This window comes from Trichechus manatus, unplaced genomic scaffold (assembly GCF_000243295.1).
Source record: "Trichechus manatus latirostris isolate Lorelei unplaced genomic scaffold, TriManLat1.0 scaffold00003, whole genome shotgun sequence".
Taxonomy (NCBI): Eukaryota; Metazoa; Chordata; class Mammalia; order Sirenia; family Trichechidae; genus Trichechus; species Trichechus manatus.
The window spans coordinates 22,926,047-22,945,780 of record NW_004443939.1 but is presented as its reverse complement, the minus strand read 5'-3'; the positions used below and the strand labels follow the sequence as shown (position 1 = coordinate 22,945,780).

Here is a 19,734-nt window from a genome sequence, read left to right as displayed (position 1 = left end):
CCCCCCCACCCCCCCACCCCACAACTACCGAGGATGGCCCTGGGCGACTAGAGTTGCTCTGTCTTCAGGCACAGAGAGCCTGGAAGTGCCTTGGAGTCGATGTCCCCCTAAGGTGGCCTGTAGTCATTGTCTGAGTGGTACAGAAGTATGAAAGCCCAGTTCTTTCCTCAAGGGAGGACAAACTCTAATGTAATTTACATTTCACAGATCCCTGTGGGATCAGGCTGAGGCTGGGATGTTGCTTGAAATAACACCCTTGATTGACTTCTTCCCCTTCCCTGCTCTGTTTCCCCTACTCCCTTAAGAGATTCTCCTGGAGCACATCTTTAATAACCCCCTGCACGTGAATCCTCATCTCAGCGTCTGTTTCTGGGGAACACGACCTGAGGCAACCTCTCCTTCTATACACACCTAATTGGTCTGAGAACCATCTCAAGCATCCTCTTGAAATATTTGTTGTGTGTAGACCTGATGCCACAGAGTCAATTCCTACTCTAGCAACCCTGTAGGGATAGAGTAGAACTCTATCCCCATAGGGTTTCCAAAGGAGTGGCTGGTGGATTCAAACTGCCGACCTCTTGGTTAACAGTTATCCTTAGCCACTGTGCCGCCAGGGTAGGTACTGTAAAAATGGGTAGATCTTCTTACCACACCCAGCCACCAGAGTATACTAGGATTTTGGGGTGTTTTGGTAGATAAAAATTTAAATTTCATGCACAGAAGATACTGTGGCTATACAAAAGGATAATCAAATAAGTGTTCTTGCTGCACAAATAAAGGATTACTCAATGTATTCTATAACAAAGTATATATTTATAAAGATTTTCTAATAAAATAGTTTAAAAAAAATCAAAACAATAGGATTGGTTTTCAGTTAAATGCAATCTCTGGTAAAAAAACGTTTTATAGACTCATAGATTCATAGTTTGTTTTTCTCAATCATGACTTTTATATAAAGTATATGGGAGTAGGGTATCAAATCTAATAAACTGTATTAATTTCTTTCTTATACGATCAATTGCTAATATAATTCCTATAATTAAACCAACTGCTTTATGGAAATACAATGATGTCATCATTTAAATTTTTTATAGACAGAAAAACTGCTTCATCAACCTCATCCAGAAGTCACCCAAGTTCTAGCTGCAGTGAAGATGAATCTTCAGTGGAGGACAGGGATGCACACAGTGAAAACAGTCCAGAAGAGAGTGCCAGAAGCTCATCTTCTCGGGAGCTGAGTGAAAATGATGAGCCAGGAAAATCTCATCTTCCAGTTGAGGATTCCCTAGACGTTGAAACTGAAGACGAAAAACTAATAAAAGCAGATGTGGAGACAAAGCCAGTGCTAGTAGAAGAAAGCTCTGAGAATGTTCTTAAAGAAGAAATGGAGAAAGGGGCCCGACTGATTGCAGAGGGCATATCTACGAAGTCCAGGGAGCATGTTTCCAAGGAAGAAAAGGAAAAGGATAAGAGTAAGCTTTGGGAAGGAAGCATTGCTAAGGCAGAGGATGAAAAGGCAGGTGCCCCTGGGGTAGACAAAGAAGGTGGTAAGTACAGCCATTGAATTGAACCACCATTGTCCTTGCGCATGGAAGTTGATTTGCTCATTGCATTCTGCCAAAGCTTGGGGTGTACAATTGTGATAATGCCAGAGAGATTAAATTCTTTTCCTGTTCATCTCTTCATTACATAATCATACATGTATTTTCAGCTTGCTGTTTTCCTTCTATTGCCTTTTGAAAATTACTTGATAATTCTTATATAGCCTATTTCATATTTTCTGTAAATTCTATACTAATTCTATCTCAAGAATCAAATAAAACACAATACATGTCTGAAGGCAAAGATATGTGTGGCTTTTTAGAGATTATTTAATACTAGCAATGCTACTTGTTCTTAGCTATATATGCATTTACATATACACAGCTGACATTGATCAGCTGCTGACTGCATACCAGACACTGTCATAAATGCTTACATGTATTAACTCATCGAATCCTCACAACAGCCCGCTCTTCCCATAATTAGGTTCTATCATTATCATCTCTCTTTTGCAGATGAAAAAATTGTGGCTTGGAGAGGTTAAATAAATTTCCAAGGATTATACAGCTAATAAGGGGCAATCCCAGGTTTGGATTCAGGCCAAATAGTTCCAGAGTTCCTAAAGATTTCCTATTTTATCTGTTCAATTTAGGTCAAAATATAAATATTTAATAAAAACTCCAAACTTCTCTTTGAGTTCTTCTCTGAAACTGAGTACTTCTTGATCCATGGGTTCCTGGTTATGTAGATGGTTCCATCTGACACGGGGAAGGGTGAGGGGTATCAGAATAATCAGTCCCCATACCTTGGACAAATGGAAGGTCTTACACTTTTCACGACTTTAGGAGGAAAGTTAAAGGCCTGAGTTGTGTCCTGTGGACAGAGCAGTTGGATTGTGCCTACCAGACTCCTGGATCTCACATAGATAGCCTGAGCTCTGTAATGGGTACCATGGTCTTTTCCTGCTCTGTCTCATCTGTCTCCTCCTGCCAACATGGTGGGCATTCTTCCTGATTCCAAAACATAATTTTGTTTTTACATTTAAATATTTCTAAAATCCAGTTGTGTTTTAAAACTTATGAATGTATTTAGTGTCTATAATGTTTCTCTTAAAAACCTATTGCCATCGAGTTGATTTCAACTCATAGAGACACTATAGGACAGAGTAGAATTGCCCCATAGGGTTTCCAAGGCTGTAAATCTTTACAGAAGCAGACTGCCACATCTTTCTCCCACAGAACAGCCGGTAGGTTCAAACCACCAAGCTTTCACTTAGCAACAGAGCGTGCTTAACCACTATGCAACCAGGGCTCTTCAATGTTTCTTTTAGGCCCTTAAAATCTTTTATTAAATCACTAGGACCTGCATCTAAAAATGGAGGACTTTGAATAAGTATCTTTCAATTCAAGTATTATTAATTTCCTTCTATGTGAAAGGCAGCATGTTTGATAAGAAGTATGTAACAGGGGGTTCCTCTCATGAAATGTTAGGAAGAAGGGCTGGCACACACATGACTGGACAAAGATCAGTAGTGATAAGTAAAATCAGAGAAAATACAAAATTCTATGGGGCTTCAAAGGAAGAGAAGTCCTATTTGGTTAAGGACATCATGAAAGTTTTCATGAAAGAAGTGTTTAAAGAAGACTTTAAAAGTTAGGTAAAACATTGGAGGGTGAGATACGGGAAGATAAACGCATTCCTGGTAGTGGGGTATTAGAAGGGATATGATCTTGGCACAAGTTAATGAAAATAATTCTACAATGAAAGTTGGCAAACTATGGCCTATGGACCAAATCCAGCCTGCCACCTGTTTTTGTATGGCCTGCAAACTACAAATGGTTTTTATATTTTTAAATAGTTGAAAACAATCGAAAGAATATTTCATGTTGTGGAAATTTTGTAAGATTCAAATTTCAGTGTCTATAAATAAAGTTTTATTGGAACACAGCCATGCCTATTTGTCTATATATCATCAGTGGCTACTTTTGCACTAGAATGACAGTGTTCAGTTATTACAACAGAGACTCCATGGCCCGCAAAGCCTAAGTACTTACTATCTGACCCTTTACAGAAAAAGTTTGCCCACGTTTGCCCTAGAATTATAACACAAAGACTCCCCATATTTTGAAAAGGAGTTCATCATATATGTGTCAAAATCTTGTTAAAGTATATTTGAAACCCTTGTATAGAATAATTCAAATCTTTGATCTTGGATTTCATTTTTCAATTCTTAGTACATATGTATAATCTAGAAAATTTGTACAATTTAGCAAGCTGCTGCTCAAATCCAGTAGAGGTGTTAAATTTCAGTAGTGACATTGGCATGATGTTTTTTCTATTTTCACTTCAGAAAACTAGATCGTTTACCTGAATTCATGTAAGTAAACATCTCTTTGTAAAATAGGGTGCATATAATTAGGTTGTAACTAGGCGATGGCAGAGGAACAGTGATGTCAGACTATGATCATGTCACCTAGAAGAGAGTAGTTTTGTTTGTTTGTCTTGTTTCTATTTGTTTTGGATTTGTGAAGCCCAACTGTATTGCTTTATTATTTTTCTCAAACACACTGGGAATCTTGTGTTCTTGACTTGATAACACCTATAGTTGTAAAACATTTTGTTATCCTTTTATTAAGGTGTATTTAATACTAGATGGCTGAGTTTGTGACCATTTATCTTTGCTAAGATCTAATATATGTACCAAGTTTCTTTAATTAATATTTATTTTTTATTATCAGCTTATTGTTTACATATGAAAGAACATTAAAAAAATAGATTAACATATTTTTGAAAAATTACTCATAGGTTTATCACACCCAAAATATCACTTTCAACGTTTGGTCAGGCTTTTTATTTCTAAACTTAGGGCCTATAAAGTATGTTGTCATAGTTCTGTAAAATGTTGTATTCTACTTTTTATTCCTAACTTTATAAGTATTTTATGTATTTTTATGTAATCTTTATAAACATGTTTAAAGCTTGTTTATTATTCCATCCTGTGCTTTTCTCATAATTTTACCATTTCCCTATTGTTGAGTATTTTTATTTTTCCTATTTTGACTATTATTAATAACACGTTAGTGAGTATTTTGTTACCTAAGGTAATAGCAAGTTTATAATTATTTTCTTCAGATAGGTTTCAAGACATATAATTTCTGGATCAGAGGTTATAGACAGTGCAAGGTTTTTGATAAACTTTTTTCTTACAAAATTTTGGTCAAGTTTAAACATTACAGAGTAGACAAAAATAAGTGAAGAGCTAGCACCCTTCTTGTCCAACCAACCTCTTCTCTTTTTTCCCTAGAGATATTTGTGCATAACACTTTTTGTGTGTGTGGGCATAATTCCAGAAATTTCTATGTAAATACAAAAATCTATATATTACTTTACTTGTAAATATATTATTTTTATACACAAATGGAAACATATTGTTTACTAACACTATATATTGGATATCTTTTCACATCAACACATAATTCTACTTTATTCTTATTTACGTTACATAGTTATTCCATTGTATTGCCTTAGTATTTTACAACTTTGCAAATTTACTTAAAATATGCTGCCTTCTGTGCAAGAACTTATAGTTTAGTTCTATTGCCCATTTTCCATGAAAGAACAAAATTTCAGGGTTACAAAAGCCAGAGGCAGAGAACATAAATCGCCCTGGAAATAAAACATTAATAGGTAAAACAAAGCAAAGGCCATGTAAAATACGCAGAATGATGTAGGAGGATTAACGCTATCAAAGCCTAAGGACAACAGTTGGGTGCTAATGTTTTTAAAATGTAAATACTCAGGAAAACAACGCAATAAATTTGTAAATATTTAAAATAGTGGATTAAGAGAGATCATAAATATTCTGGAAGTTCTTTATATGAATAAAAATCTCTTAACAGTAATTCAGATAAAATCAATCAGGTCTCAATTGCATAGTTCATTATAGTCATATAGATGCCAAGCAAAGAGGTTATAGCTAGTTCGTCTTTCTTAACTGAGTCTTTAGTGAGATTGTTCAAGGAGTGAGGGATGGATCCACAGTTATATGCCTGAAATGGAGGGCCATATAGGTGGCTATGCTACAAAATACAGCTTATATAAATTAGACCAGAAGTTCTGATGAAGTCATAAGATTTAAATATGTCTATTTTACTGGGAGCCCTCATGGTGCAATGGTTAAGAGCTCAGCTCCTAACCAAAAGGTCTCCAGTTGGAATCCACCAGCATCTCCTTGGAAACCCTGTGGGGCAGTTCTGCTCTGTCCTATAGGGTTGCTATGAGTTGGAATTGACTTGACAGTTTTTTGGTTTATACTTTACTTAGATCTCTGAAAGAACCTTAGGCCAAAATGAAACAGGAGCTGAGATAATGTGTAAAGGACTGTCATGTTTGCATGATACTGAACTAATCATTTTTCAATTAGACTTAGAATAAAAACTGTAATTATGTTAACAATAGATCTATAGACTAAAAAAATTATGTACAATTAATGACTTTTTGTAGTCTCTAAACTAATACAGGAGGAGCCCTGGTGGCACAGTGATTAAGCACTTGGCTGCTAACCAAAAGGTCTGTGGTTCAAGCCCGCCAGTTGCTCCCTAGGAGAAAGACCTAACGGTCTACTGCCATAAAGATTGTGTAATGTGTTGTTAGGTGCCATCAGGTCAGTTCAGACTTATAGTGACCCTATGTACAACAGAACAAAACACTGCCCAGTCCTGTGCCATCCTTACAATCATTGCTATGTCTGATCCTATTGTTGCAGCCACTGTGTCAATACATGTCCTTGAGGGTCTTCCTCTTTTTCACTGACTCTCTATCTTACCAAGCGTGATGGCCTTCTCCAGGGACTGATCCCTCCTGGTAACATGTCTGAAGTACATGAGACAGAGTCTCTCCATCTTCGCTTCCAAGGATCACTCTGGCTGCATGTCTACCAAGACAGACTTGTTTGTTCTTCTGGCAGTTCGTAGTATATTCAATATTCTTCGCCATGACCATAATTCAAAGGCATCAATTCTTCTTCGGTCTTCCTTATTCATTGTCCAGCGTTTGCATGCATATGAGGCTATTGAAAATACCATGGCTTGGGTCAGGCACACCTTAGTCTTCAAAGTAACATCTTTGCTTTTTAATACTTTAAAAAGATCTTTTGCAGCAGATTTATGCAATGCAATACGTCGTTTGATTTCCTGACTGCTGCTTCCATGGGTGTTGATTGTAATACTAGTAAAATGAAATCCTTGACAATTTCAATCTTTTCTCTGTTTATCATGATGTTGCTGATTGGTCCAGTTGTGAGGATTTTTGTTTTTTTGTGTTGAGGTGTAATCCATACTGAAAGCTGTAGGCTTTGATCTTCATCAGTAAGTGCTATAAGTTCTCTTCACTTTCAGCAAGCCAGGTTGTGTCATCTGTATATTGCAGGTTGTTAATGAGTCTTCTACCAATCCTGATGCCCCATCTTCATATAGTCCAGTTTCTTGTATTATTTGCTCAGCATACAGACTGAATAAGTATGGTGAAAGGATACAACCTGTAAAGATTACAGCCTTGAAAACACTATGGGGCAGTTCTGCTCTGCCCTATAGGGTCATTATATGTCAGAATTGACTCAACGGCTATGGGTTACAGGTTTTTAAGCTAATACAACTTAATCTGAATTGTTTTGACTTAAGATCATGGCAGTTGATAAAGAGGTAGCAGTACAGTCATTGCCTTCCATACCTTTCAGGTTGATAACATACAATGTTATTCTCCTTCTATTTTATATGTCTGATTTAATTGGGCTTTGTTCAGTCCACCAAAAAAATCAGGCGAATTGATATAAAAGATATTTTGTATGCAGTGAAGTGGATAGTAAAGGATTATAATTGCTAGCTACAATGAGATAATGGCCTTGGGAGTTAATTCAATATTATAGGACAAGTTTTATTTCAGCATCTTTATTTTTCTCTGTTATTTTCAGGTTAAGCTGTCTTAATGTATTGTGATATAATCTTTGCAATATGTTCTAGTGGTTGAATAATTCAGGTACATTAATTTGTGAAATTAATATAATTTATACATTATGAATATAAATTAAGGAGCCTGGGATAGACTATTTTAATATAAATTGTTTATAGGAGTATAGACATTTTATGTTTTCATATGTGAGTCAGGGAAAGTCATAGTGTTTGGCCAAGTAATAGAAACCTAAATAATGTTATGACTAAAGCAAAATACAATTTTGTCATCATGTAGGCAGGATAAAATGGTCCTGATGAAAGAAAGATAAAATCATGTGTCATGAGTTGAGGTCTAAATAGGATTTCTGAATGACTTGTGAAAGTGTGTATGGTAGTTGTTCCAATAGATTTTTTTCTGTCAAATATTTATTGAGTGTCTGTTTTATGCCATACACTTTTTCGGTGTGAACATAACAAAATCCCTCCGTACATAAAGCTTATATTGCTAACGGGGAGATGTGCCTAACAAGTGAGAAATAAACAAGTAGTGGGTTAAAGGCCTAAATGCTAGAAGAAAATTAAATAGTAGGTTATGTGACCTAAGTGCTAGAAGAAAAATAAAGCAGGATAAGGGGATAGAAGGAGTTCCTGGGTAGCCCAAAGGTTAAGCCCTGTATAGCTAGCTAAAAAGTTGGTAGTTCGAACACACCCAGAGGTGCCTCAGAAGACAGGCCTGGTGATCTGCTTCTGAGAGGTCACAGCCTTGAAAACCCTATGGAATAATTCTACTGTGCAACACATGGCGTCACCATGAGTCAGAATGGACTCGATAGTAACTAACAACAACTACAAGGAGGTAGAGTAATGGTGTGAGGAGGGGTGGTATTTGGAGGAGGCTTCTCTGATGAGGGGACATGTAAGCAGATATCTGAATGAAGTGCAAGGGTGAGCCCCTTGGTCATCTGAAGAAAGAGCACATGAGACAGAGGGAACAAGTGCACAGGCACTAAGTTGTACAGTGAAGGATTCAGAAAAGAGGCCAATATCATAAAAGAGGAGTGGACACCAGATAGGGTGGTAGAAAATGTGTTCAGAGACAGAAGCTAGTAGATTGTTCCAGTAGATTTTATTCTGAGATAGGAAGACAATGGGAAGACTTGACCAGACAAATGACAAGATCTGAAAGTTTTGAGAAGATTATTCCAGCTACTGTGTGGAGAACAGTCTAACTTTCTGCTATTGGTGTCTTCGAACAGCTGTGGTCTTGAGTTTGTAATTAATCCTGCGTTCTGTGGGCCATGTTTCAATGTCAAAGGTAGCACAAGAACATCTTTACTGTGTAAGCAGATGATGTTAGTCATGAATTGTGTCATGTTGGGAAGATAATTGATTGGCCACACAAAGAATGGTCAAAGTACAGGGATTGTTTTCAAGGTGACCGGGTACTTGGAATAAACTTGGGTATATCATATATCTTTATTCTGTTTTTATGGCCTTTTTACATTCTTAAAATTCAGATGAAAAATTCTTGGCAAAACTTTCTTCTGATAGTGAATCTAGACATGTTTTAAGATGAGATCAGTTTGTTTTTTTTTCAAAACAAGCAGAGAAGAGGGAATGAGTTGGATGTTACTGAGAACACAGGATGGAAAATGTAAAAGATGCAGTATGACAAATTTAGGTGCTGTGTTTTGACATTTGAGGAAAGGAGACTGAGAATGAGGGTTAAAATAAGTATGGAATAGAGTAACTGGGAATTTTTGTTTCATGGTTTAAACATTTATTTTTAAATTTATGTGTACTGATGGTTCCACTTCCCTTAGCCTTTCTCCTGCCCAACACCCTTCCCAAACACTATTGGGTAGTAAATACCTAATATTCTAAGAAAAAAAAAATATACAAATAAACAAAAACTCTCAAACCCTCAGGGTGTACAGTAAACTAAAGTTCTTTGATGATCCGCAGACTTGTATTACTCTCATGTTTTTCTTTACATCTGAGCTAGCCAATAATGACCTCTAACACTTTACCAGATTGAAGAGGCAGTTATAGGAAATCCATACAATGGCTTTGTTCTGCCCCCTTTTGTTATTATTTTAAAGGAGAAACATGACCTAGGGGATGTGTAAAATTATTAAAAGAGAGAGAAAGAAGAAAAAAAAGAAAAAGAAAGGAACAAAATTGTCACCAAGAATTAAAAAAAAAAAAATTCAGTAAAGAAGAAATGCTACCATGGAACAGTGTCTAGACTGCGAATTTACCACCCTCATCAATATCATTCTCAACCTTTTATTTTTCTTAAAATAAATGTTTATATTAAAGAATCTCTGAAAGTTTCCAAATTACCCATTTAAACCATGTACATAAACAGAGCTTCAAAATTGATGATAAGAAAAATTTCATTTTTAAATTTTGTAAATATTTGTGACTTATTTATGCATCTTGATTAGCAGGTACTAAAGAGTCAACTTTTACATCCTACTTATGACGGCCTAAAATTTAAGATTTAGTGATTTGATTTGTTTACCCCAAAACACTTAAATTCTTATAGTGAGTTTTTAAGTTTCTGCATTAACATAGCCACAAGTGATACGAAGGCTATAAATCAACTTTTAAAGAAAATGTTAATCTGATAAATTCTGTGAAATCCTAGTTAAATTGGTGATATGAGCTCAGGTACCTGATGCCCCTTTGCCTGTTCTATTTGACATGGGGAAGTATAAAAATAAATGTTAAAACTTGGTCTTGAATTTAGGGAAGATATCATCCAGATGGCACAAAATTCAAGAAATTTGCTACATAAGAATATTTGAGAGAAATAGATAAGGAGTTATCTTGAGTTTCTATGAGAAAAAGGAATTGCCTTATAGGAATTAAAAAAGAGATAATCCTAGACCTTATGGATTAGAAAGCAGAAGCTGGACAAAGGAAGAACCTGTGGAGAAGCAGCATGAAGGCCCTTTTGACGCCTCTTTATTTGCTCAGGAATCCCTGAGTAGTGCAAATGATTAATGCCCTCAGCTACCAACTGAAAGGTTGGAGGTTCAAGTCCACCCAGATGTGCCTAGCAAGAAAGTCCTGGTGATCTACTGAAAAATCAGCCATTGAAAACCCTATGGAGTACAGTTCTACTCTGACACATACCGGGTTGCTTTGAGTCAGATTTGACTCCATTGCCAACCATCAGGGAAAGCTTGGGTGGCAACACCAAACAGCAAGTCAGTTGTGCTAGTACAGGGACTTTCCCCTGAACTAGTAGGGACTATTCCCAGACAAAGAAGGTGGCAATGCCAAGAGTGAGGGTTTGACCAAACCTAGTACTTTCTGCAACCACAGGGAAGCAACACAAAATTACCTATTGCTAGGAGACTTCTAAGCCCTACCTTCCTTTCCTTTTCCCTCCAGCTCGTACATCACTGAATTGGAATTGGTAACTTAATGTCTGCCAGGAAGATCTGCATCCAACTGGAATTTGAGAGCTTTCAAGAAGATAACCACCCTTTTTTTTAATAAGGAAAATACAAAACTAATAATTCTCATTTTTATATAAACATCAATATAAAAACAACAGTGGTTGTTGAGTCGATTCCAACTCATGGAGACTCCATGTGTGTCACAGTAGAACTGCTCCACAGGGTTTTCAGTGGCTGATGTTTCAGAAGTAGATCACCAGTTTTTCCTCTGAGGCACCCCTGGATGGACTCGAACCTCAAACCTTTCAGGAAGCAGCTGAGTACATTAAATGTTTGTACCACCCAAGGACTCCTAGACATCAATATTACTGTTGTTAGCTACTTTTGAGTAGGCTCCCACTCATAGCTACCTATGTTTACCAGAATGAAATGTTGCCTGATCCTGTGCCAAAACATCAGTGTGGACCCCATGAAAAAAATTCTGTAACGTGGTAGGAGGAAAAAAAAAAAAAACTCAAAAGACAATAGAGCATACATTTTAGCAATATTTTTCTATGCAAATCAGAAGCAAAATTTAAACTGTGTTAAGTTCTCAATTTAAGAAAACATAGACACTGTGAAGTATGATCTGATAAAACATCAGACTAAAATGAGAAGAAAATTGTTATGAAAGAAAAAAGTGTATGGGAACTTGATAAGAAGATAAGAAAAGAATATAAGAAGACAATAATGCACTAACGCAATTTTCAAACACTAAAGCAGTTTGAAGCAGGCTTAACACAGAAGAACATTAAATCTGTAAACTGGAGCATAAACTTTGAAAAGCTCATTTAATTACATTGAGCTTGGCATCCCTGTGGTTACAAAAAGAGAGGTGATTTATAGGCATGCCATACTGAAAATGTATGTTCATGAGGAAGTAACCAGAAGAAAATGGAACAGAAAGAAATAACCAGAAACATACAGAAAGAAAATTTCCTTCAAAGAAGAATGACCTAAATCTGAAGAATGCAGGAATTCACTGGGTAGCAGCAAAATTAATCAGAAGCAATCTACATCTAGACCTATCAAGGTAAAAGTAACAAATAAATAAAAATATCCTAAAAACATCTAGGATTAAAAAAAAAAGGAAGGAGCCTATTCTTAGAATTCTCCCCAACATTAAATATCAGAAGAAAATGGAAAAATATTTACAGAATTTAAAGAGAAAATTGACAGGACCTAAAATTCTCTAGTAATAATATTTAATATTTATTTCATGTATATAAGTGTCAGGTGCTTTTTTAATCATATTACATGTATTAACTTGTTTATTTTCATAACAATCCTGTAACATAGATACCATTATCATTACGACCATTTTGTAAAAGTTTAAATGGAAACATCCGGAGTTTAGGTGGCTTCCCCAAAGCCATCCAGCTAGCCAGTGTTGGATCCAGGATTTAAATCCAGCTTCTCTTCTTGGCCATTGTACTATACTGACTCTCTTGCCCAGGAAAAAAATTGTTCAGAGGTGAATGCAAAGTAAAACATTCTCAAATATTCCAAGTCTACAAAAGCATACTGCCCATGTATGGTTTTTAGGAAAAAAAAAAAAAATTTGGAAAAGCATTCCCTTCATAGGAGAAGCAAGTCAAAATAGAATAAAATTTAAAGGTAGAGGAAGTTGTGGTATAAAAGATCTTGACAAGTAGGTATAGAACTACCATTAAAATACTTTTATAGGTGTAAGTTATCTATATAAAGCAATGTTAATAATTAGCGATCATCGAAAGAAAAGAAACATAGTATAAATATATTTCATCATTAAGAACTGGGAAAAGGGAAGGTGGAAAATGAAAAGAAGCAATCATTGATAATTTCTTCTTATGCTGGGGGAGGACATAATTCTTAACTTTGATATGAGAGAAATTTAGTTCTTTTTTATTTATAATTAACCACACCTCGTTACCAACAACTTATATGCCTTTCCAATACCTAAAGTAAAACAAAACAAAACAGAATAATTATAAGAAAAGACAAAAACATCCAATTATATGCTGCCCATAAGTCATGCCTAACCGAAGGAAGAAAAAGAATGGATAAAAACACTATATTAAATGCAAGAAAAAAGAAAACAGAGTTACAATGTTAACATTAGGCAATGTAGAACTCAAAGTGAAAATGTTAAATGATGCAAAAGAGGGTTCTTTTTCTTTTCATGAGAGTTAAAATCAAGAGCAAATACGTAACAGTTCTGAATATTTATCAAGTAAATACCATGTCACTGAACTATATAAATCAAAAACTGTTGGAAATGCTAGAAAATTTGGGGAAAAAAAAAAGATAGTTGTGGGATGCTGGGACACACCGCCGTAAGTCCTTTTCATAAAAAGGATATAGAAAAAACTGATTAATATAATCTAAAAGATTGATTTATCAGATAATTATTATTTTCTACATTTCTTCTTTTCCAGTAGCAAAAGCAGAAATTGTTCAATCCATGTTCCATGACCACAATGCAGTAAAACTAAAAATTATTCACAACATGAAATTAAGTTTCACCAAATGGAGAAAAAAAATTAGAAATTCAAATAATTCTTTGGTCTAAGAAAAAAAAAATTAACCCCCAGTAGACAATTAATTGTGAAAAGCATTGGAACCCACAAATGCTTTTTGTAAGGTGACCAGTTTCAGACTATCCTCAAACAACAACATCTCCATTCAAACTACAACAAAACAATAAAAAAACTTCACAGTGAACAACACGTGAGCAATATTCATAACCACACTTTAAAGTATGTATACAAAGAGAAGTCAGGATAATTATGCACTGTAGAAGAAAATTATGACAAATGGGAAATCATTCCAAGTATTTGAATAGAACACTAAACATAAATATGTTGATTTTTTTCGCCAAATTAAATTCTAATTTTATTGTTGAATTTCTCCAAATCTTAAAGAAAATATTTTTTAATTTGAAAAATAATTTAAAAAATTAATTCAGAAGAAACAATGGAAATACTGAAACATAATGAAATACACTTTAAGATATTGGGATGGGAAAGTGATTTAACATAATACCAAATCCTGGAGTCGTAAAAGAAAAGATTGGACTTTATAAAAATAAAAAGCTATTCACAACAGCAACCAAAAAACAACTATTGCAAAGTTAGAAGGAAAAGTGAAAATCAGTAAAAATTTGCAACATGTATGTAACAAAGGGTTGATAATTCATAATAATAAAGAGTTCTTACAAAGCAAAAAGAAAAAGACAAACACCATAGCAGAAGACTGTACAGTTTATAGCATGAAATTCACAAAAGCAAAGCTTGCCTACTAATATTTAAAACTATATCTTTGTCACCAATTGTCAATCACCAAATTATCAAATGCCAAAAGAATTTATGGGAATTTTGGTGGTCCCTGGGTGGTGGTGCAGTTTTCTCTTGACTACTGACCTAAAGGTTATGTGGTTTGAATCCACCCAAACGCACCTCAGAAGAAAGGCCTGGCAATCTGCTTCCATAAAAATCACAGTCAAGAAGACCCTATGGAGCAGTTCTAGTCTGTAACACACAGGGTCTCCATGAGTCAGAATTGACTTTATGGCAACTAGTTTGGTTTGGTTACATTTTTGGCAATAAGGGACATAAGACCTGTCATCATTATAGGTAAAACTGTTCACCGATACCTCTTTTTTTGAAGAACGTTTATAAACATGTATCAAAAGCTTCTAAAACGTTCATGCTTTTTGACCCAGCAATTGCAATTCCAAGAATTTATCCTAAGGGAGTAGTCAGAAATATGTGCAAAAATGATTGTCAATGGTATGTAAAATAGTTTTATAATCACGAAAGAATAGAAATAACTCACTATTGAACCATAGCCAATTGGTTAACCAAATTTTTAATAAAATTATATTACACATTCTATGCAGTTATTTAATGATATGGGGAAACAGTCACATTATTTTGCTAAATGAATAACATTAGGATGGAAAATGGCGTATATAGTAAGAGTACAGTAAAACGTACTTAGAAATACACCAAAATGATAAGTTGTTGTTCTTAGTAGTGGAACTATGAGTAATTTTTGTTTCCTTTTGTGAGCTTTAGGCAATGTATATGTACTATTTCATAATTAGGGAAAATGCAATATAATATTTTTTAAAACTTTGTTTTCATACTAAAAAGCTAACGTAATACAAGACTAGTTTGGTATTTAAAAAATATTGAAAATATCCTATGTTACGTAAGCAGAAAGATGTTTTCCTAAGAAATTCTCTGTATGAGACTGTTGCATTTTGCTCCTAATGCTGTGAGAACTGACAATTACCTTTGCCTTTAACAGTCACCTTTATAGAGAGGTAAAGGAGAGGAGCCCGAAGGGATGAAGGCTACACGGGTAGAGGGTACAAAGTGATGTGTCACATTGCTGACACGAGAGATTCTGCATGCACAGTTCTCCTTTACTATGAGTGGAAAACAAGGTTAGACACCTGCCAAGTCCTTGCTTTTAAGTGTCAGTTTCAGAAGAACATCTGAGAGAAAATGACCAAGTGAAGCTTTTGGTCTCACATCCAGTAAGTCCTTGATGCTTAGGCCAGGGTCCCCTTCTTGCTCAATCGGAACAGGCAACGCTTGATTATACAGGTTCTCATCTACTTCCAAAGTCTAAACTTCTAGGCGCAAGCCAGCAGACATGAGCAAGTGGTGATCACAGTTCTGAGACAGAGAGACTACAAGCTTCACTATCAGTTCTGAGTGAGTTGTAATTTTCCGATTATGCTAGTACTGTTTGGCTTCTTAGACTAGATTTTTGGTTCCACAGCTGCTATTTATTTATTTTAATTATTGCTTATCATTATTACTACTTATTGTAAACCATATTTCTTTATAGCTTGTGGACTATTTGGAAAAAGAAACTAGATGTCTTGTTACAGCTGAAGAAACAAAGCTTCCTGTGTTGTTATTGTTGTTAGGTACCATTGAGTCAGTTCTGACTTACAGCAACCGTATGTACAATAGAATGAAACACTGCCCGGTCCTGTGCCATCTTCATAATCATTGCTGTGCTTGAGCCCATTATTGCAGCCACTGTGTCAGGCCACCTCATTGAGGGTCTTCCTCTCTTTTGCTGACCCTCTGCTTTACCAAGCATGATGTCCTTCTCCAGGGACTGGTCCCTCCTAATAACATGTCCGAAGTACGTGAGACAAGTCTCGCTGTCCTCCCTTCTAAGGAGCATTCTGGCTGTACTTCTTCCAAGACAGATTTGTTTGTAAGAATTGATGCCTTTGAATTATGGTGTTGGTGAAGAATATTGACTATACCACCGACTGCCAGAAGAACAAAAAATCTGTCTTGGAAGAAGCTTCATGTACTTGCTACTAAATCAGACTTCTTCCTCCCCCTCCCTTGGGATTTCCATTGCTCAGTCAGCCAAGCAGATTTATATACAAAAACCTACTACTTATTTAAACTCTGGTTGTACACTGTGAACACTACTGTAAGATGATATATAACTTATATAAACTATGTTTATAATGTAGTTGGCTTGATAACAAACCCAACCATTATCTGATTGTCGTGAGTTGATGTCATCTCTAAATTTTATTTTGTAAAAACTATCTTATTTGGTATAATGGATGAATTAAGGGAAATTGATGATCAAATTTTTTAAAAGAGAATACATTTGAACTATATGACATCCTCTTCATTTCCTTGTTTGTCTTCTTAAGATTAACATAGTTGTCATCATTTTTTTCCAAAAGCCACATGAGGCAGCTATCCCACTACCTGTTTCGAAACACAGAGGGATCAGGAAGTAACTACCTTAGGCTGAGCAGGAGACCACAATATAATTCTGTGTTTCTCAAAGTACAGTCTTTGGATCAACTGTGTTAGAATAAGGGTGTACCTGGGTCTTGACATAAAAACCAAAAACCAGACCCAATGCTGTCAAGTCAATTCTGACTCATAGCGACCCTGTAGGTCAGAGCAGAACTGCCCCATAGGGTTTCCAAGGCTCTAATCTTTACAGAAGCAGACTGCCACATCTTTCTCCTGTGGAGCAGCTGGTGGGTTCTAGTTGTCGACCTTTCAGTTAGTAGCCAAGCGTTTGATCACTAGACCTACTGAATCCGAATATCTGGGAGTATGGTGTGGAAAACTGCCTTCTGAGCATCCGTTGCTGCCCATGTTTGTGCTGAATTTGAGACCACTCTATCTGATTAATTATCCAGTTACAGGTCAGGCTGGTCTTTAGCTTGGTAACTGTAATAGTGACCCTAGGGCTGCCCTCCAAAAAATTTTCTCCACTAAAATTCTGTCATTAGTTCTGATCCGGTTAATCAGCTTCTCTTTTTAAATGAAGGTAACTGTTGGTTAGTTAAGGAGCCCTGGTGGCGCAGTGGTTAAAGCACTCGGCCACTAACCAAAAGGTCAGTAGTTCGAAACTGCTAGTGGCTCCTTGGGAGAAAGATGTGGCAGTTTGCTTCCGTGGAAATTTACAGCCTTGGAAACCCTATGGGGTCGCTATGAGTCAGAATCGACTCGATGGCAGTGGGTTTGTTTTTTTTGGGTTGGTTAGACAATGCATTCAACCTGTTTATTTGCATCTTAGCAAGACTAGTTTTATTCTTGAGTCTTTCTTTTTAATGGAATGCTAAAATGAAGTGTCGGCAGGGCAAGGAAAGAAATAAAAGGGTATTTTAGAGATACGATGTTCTTACCTAGAAAGGCAGGTCTAGGTGCAGTGTTGCTTGAGTGAGCTTTTGTTAACCACAAGGTAGCATGATGGTAGATGCTGGATGATTTAGGGAGATAGGTCATCAGATTATAGCGAAAGGATATAGACAGGGAGGTGGCAGAAACTAAAGACAAACTTAATTGACCTTACAATTTTGCCTAGAATCATAGCAGATTGGGTGATAATGCTTAAAACAGAAATTGTTATCATTATCATTGCTGATTAAGTGCTTAGACACTTGCTAATAATCACACTTTACATATATTTCTTCATTTATTCCTCCTAATAACCACTGATGTTTTTGACAGATGAATAAACTGAAGTTTAGGCCAAAAACTTGTCCAAGGTGATACAGTTAGTAAGGGATACGGAACTTGAACTTAGGTCTCTGTGATTTTCAAGTCCATGCTAGTAATCAGCTACAGATAACAGGAATTTCTATGACAGCTTTTACTGTCAAATTTATGGGAATTATGTAATAGTTTTTTGGTTCTGTCCACATGGAGTGAGTTTGGGGTCAAATCACTAAAATCTACTAATGGATGAAATGCTCCTAGTGTAGTCAGTTCTGGTAGTTTTAGCAATGCAAAAGAGCAGTGATGACTGGTGTCATAAAATCCCCAACATTTCTAGAAAGGAAAAGGCAACTAAACTGCTTTTTCAATGGTTTCATTGCATGTGCATTTGGCAAATCTGTCACTGGTGCTTTGAGTGATTATTTACTTTAATGCTGCTATTTCTTTGCATGGATTTCTTTATTTTACGATTGTCTGTGTATTGTGTTTTCTTTTTGAAATCACAGCTGGGGAATTGTTTAATTTGAATAGATTTTAAAAACAAGTCGCATTTTAATGTGGTTTCAAATTAACCCCACTTGCTTAAATGATGTGAAATAGCTCAGCAATGTTCCCATGACCTGCTTTTATACCTTGTGATATTTTATGGTCTCCAACCAGTTAGACAGATAATAGCTGAATCCTTGGAACCTGGCTGCCACAGCCACTCTGACGCTGAGCCTGGTCTTAGCAGCTCAGATGAACAGGGGAAGCACTTGAAGAAGCCAAAGACTGACACACATGGAGGTAAGGCCATATCATTACCTAGGAAAGACCTTCAGAAATCCTCTGCAAAAGACAGGCCCATTTCCATCTTTTATCTTCCAATCCAGGTTTCTCCTTCTACCACCTTTATTTTACTTTCCTTTAACGAATGTGATGGCAGGAGGTGGTCGAGAGGCCTGAATGAGAGCTCCAAAGTTGACATTAGATATGAGTGCTGTTCTCCATTTTGAATACGCTGGTGCCTGGGATGAAAAAAAAACCAAAACTATATATTAAAAAAAAGAAAGGATTTGAGATTATAAAATACTGGTAGAGATGTTCAGGTAGATATTATGACACATTTCATTGCTTACCTCCCAGTTAGTTGGAAAGGTAGCAAATCTGTCGCAACTGACCCATTGGAGACATTGAGAGAACCCAGGAACCTTTCACAATGATTCATTTGAACTGTTCATTTTTTTAAATTAGAAAAGAATTCATTGCTATCAGCATGTGATCCGATGCTTGCTAATAAGTATTCCAGCTACAAGAGTGCCAACTAGAGTGATTTAATAGGGCACGGCAAATGCATATCTGGTCGAACTTGCTGTGTCCTTGAAATCAGGTTTTGCCATTCTTAGTGGATAACTTTAAACATACCCTTATTTGAATGTGTGTGTGTGTGTGTGTGTGTGTGTATTCATCACATGACCCCCACCTCTAATTTTTTTTTTTTAATTGTACTTCAGGTAAAGGTTTACAGAACAAATAGTTTCTCATGAAACAGTAGTACACATATTGTTTTATGACATTGGTTAACAACCCCACGACATGTCAACCCTCTCCCTCTTGACCTTTTTTTTTTGTTTTTGGTGAAAACATACATAGCCAAAGATACACCATTTCAAAAATTTCTACATGCACAGTTCAGTGACATCAACTATGCTCTTCCAATTGTGCTGTTATTCTCACTTTAGATGAAGTTTTACAGAACAAAATAGTTTCTCATTAAACAGTTAGTACACATGTTGCCCTATGACAATGGTTAACAACCTCACA

General features: G+C 36.0%; 1 protein-coding gene across 1 annotated transcript in view; it reads left to right on the top strand.

Moving 5' to 3' along the window:
- Positions 1-19,734, top strand: part of ERICH3 (glutamate rich 3) — a 117,248-nt gene that overhangs the window by 90,312 nt on the left and 7,202 nt on the right. The window contains 1 exon segment of the mRNA XM_004369136.1: positions 1,095-1,631. Within this exon segment, the coding sequence (XP_004369193.1) occupies positions 1,095-1,631 (537 nt within the window).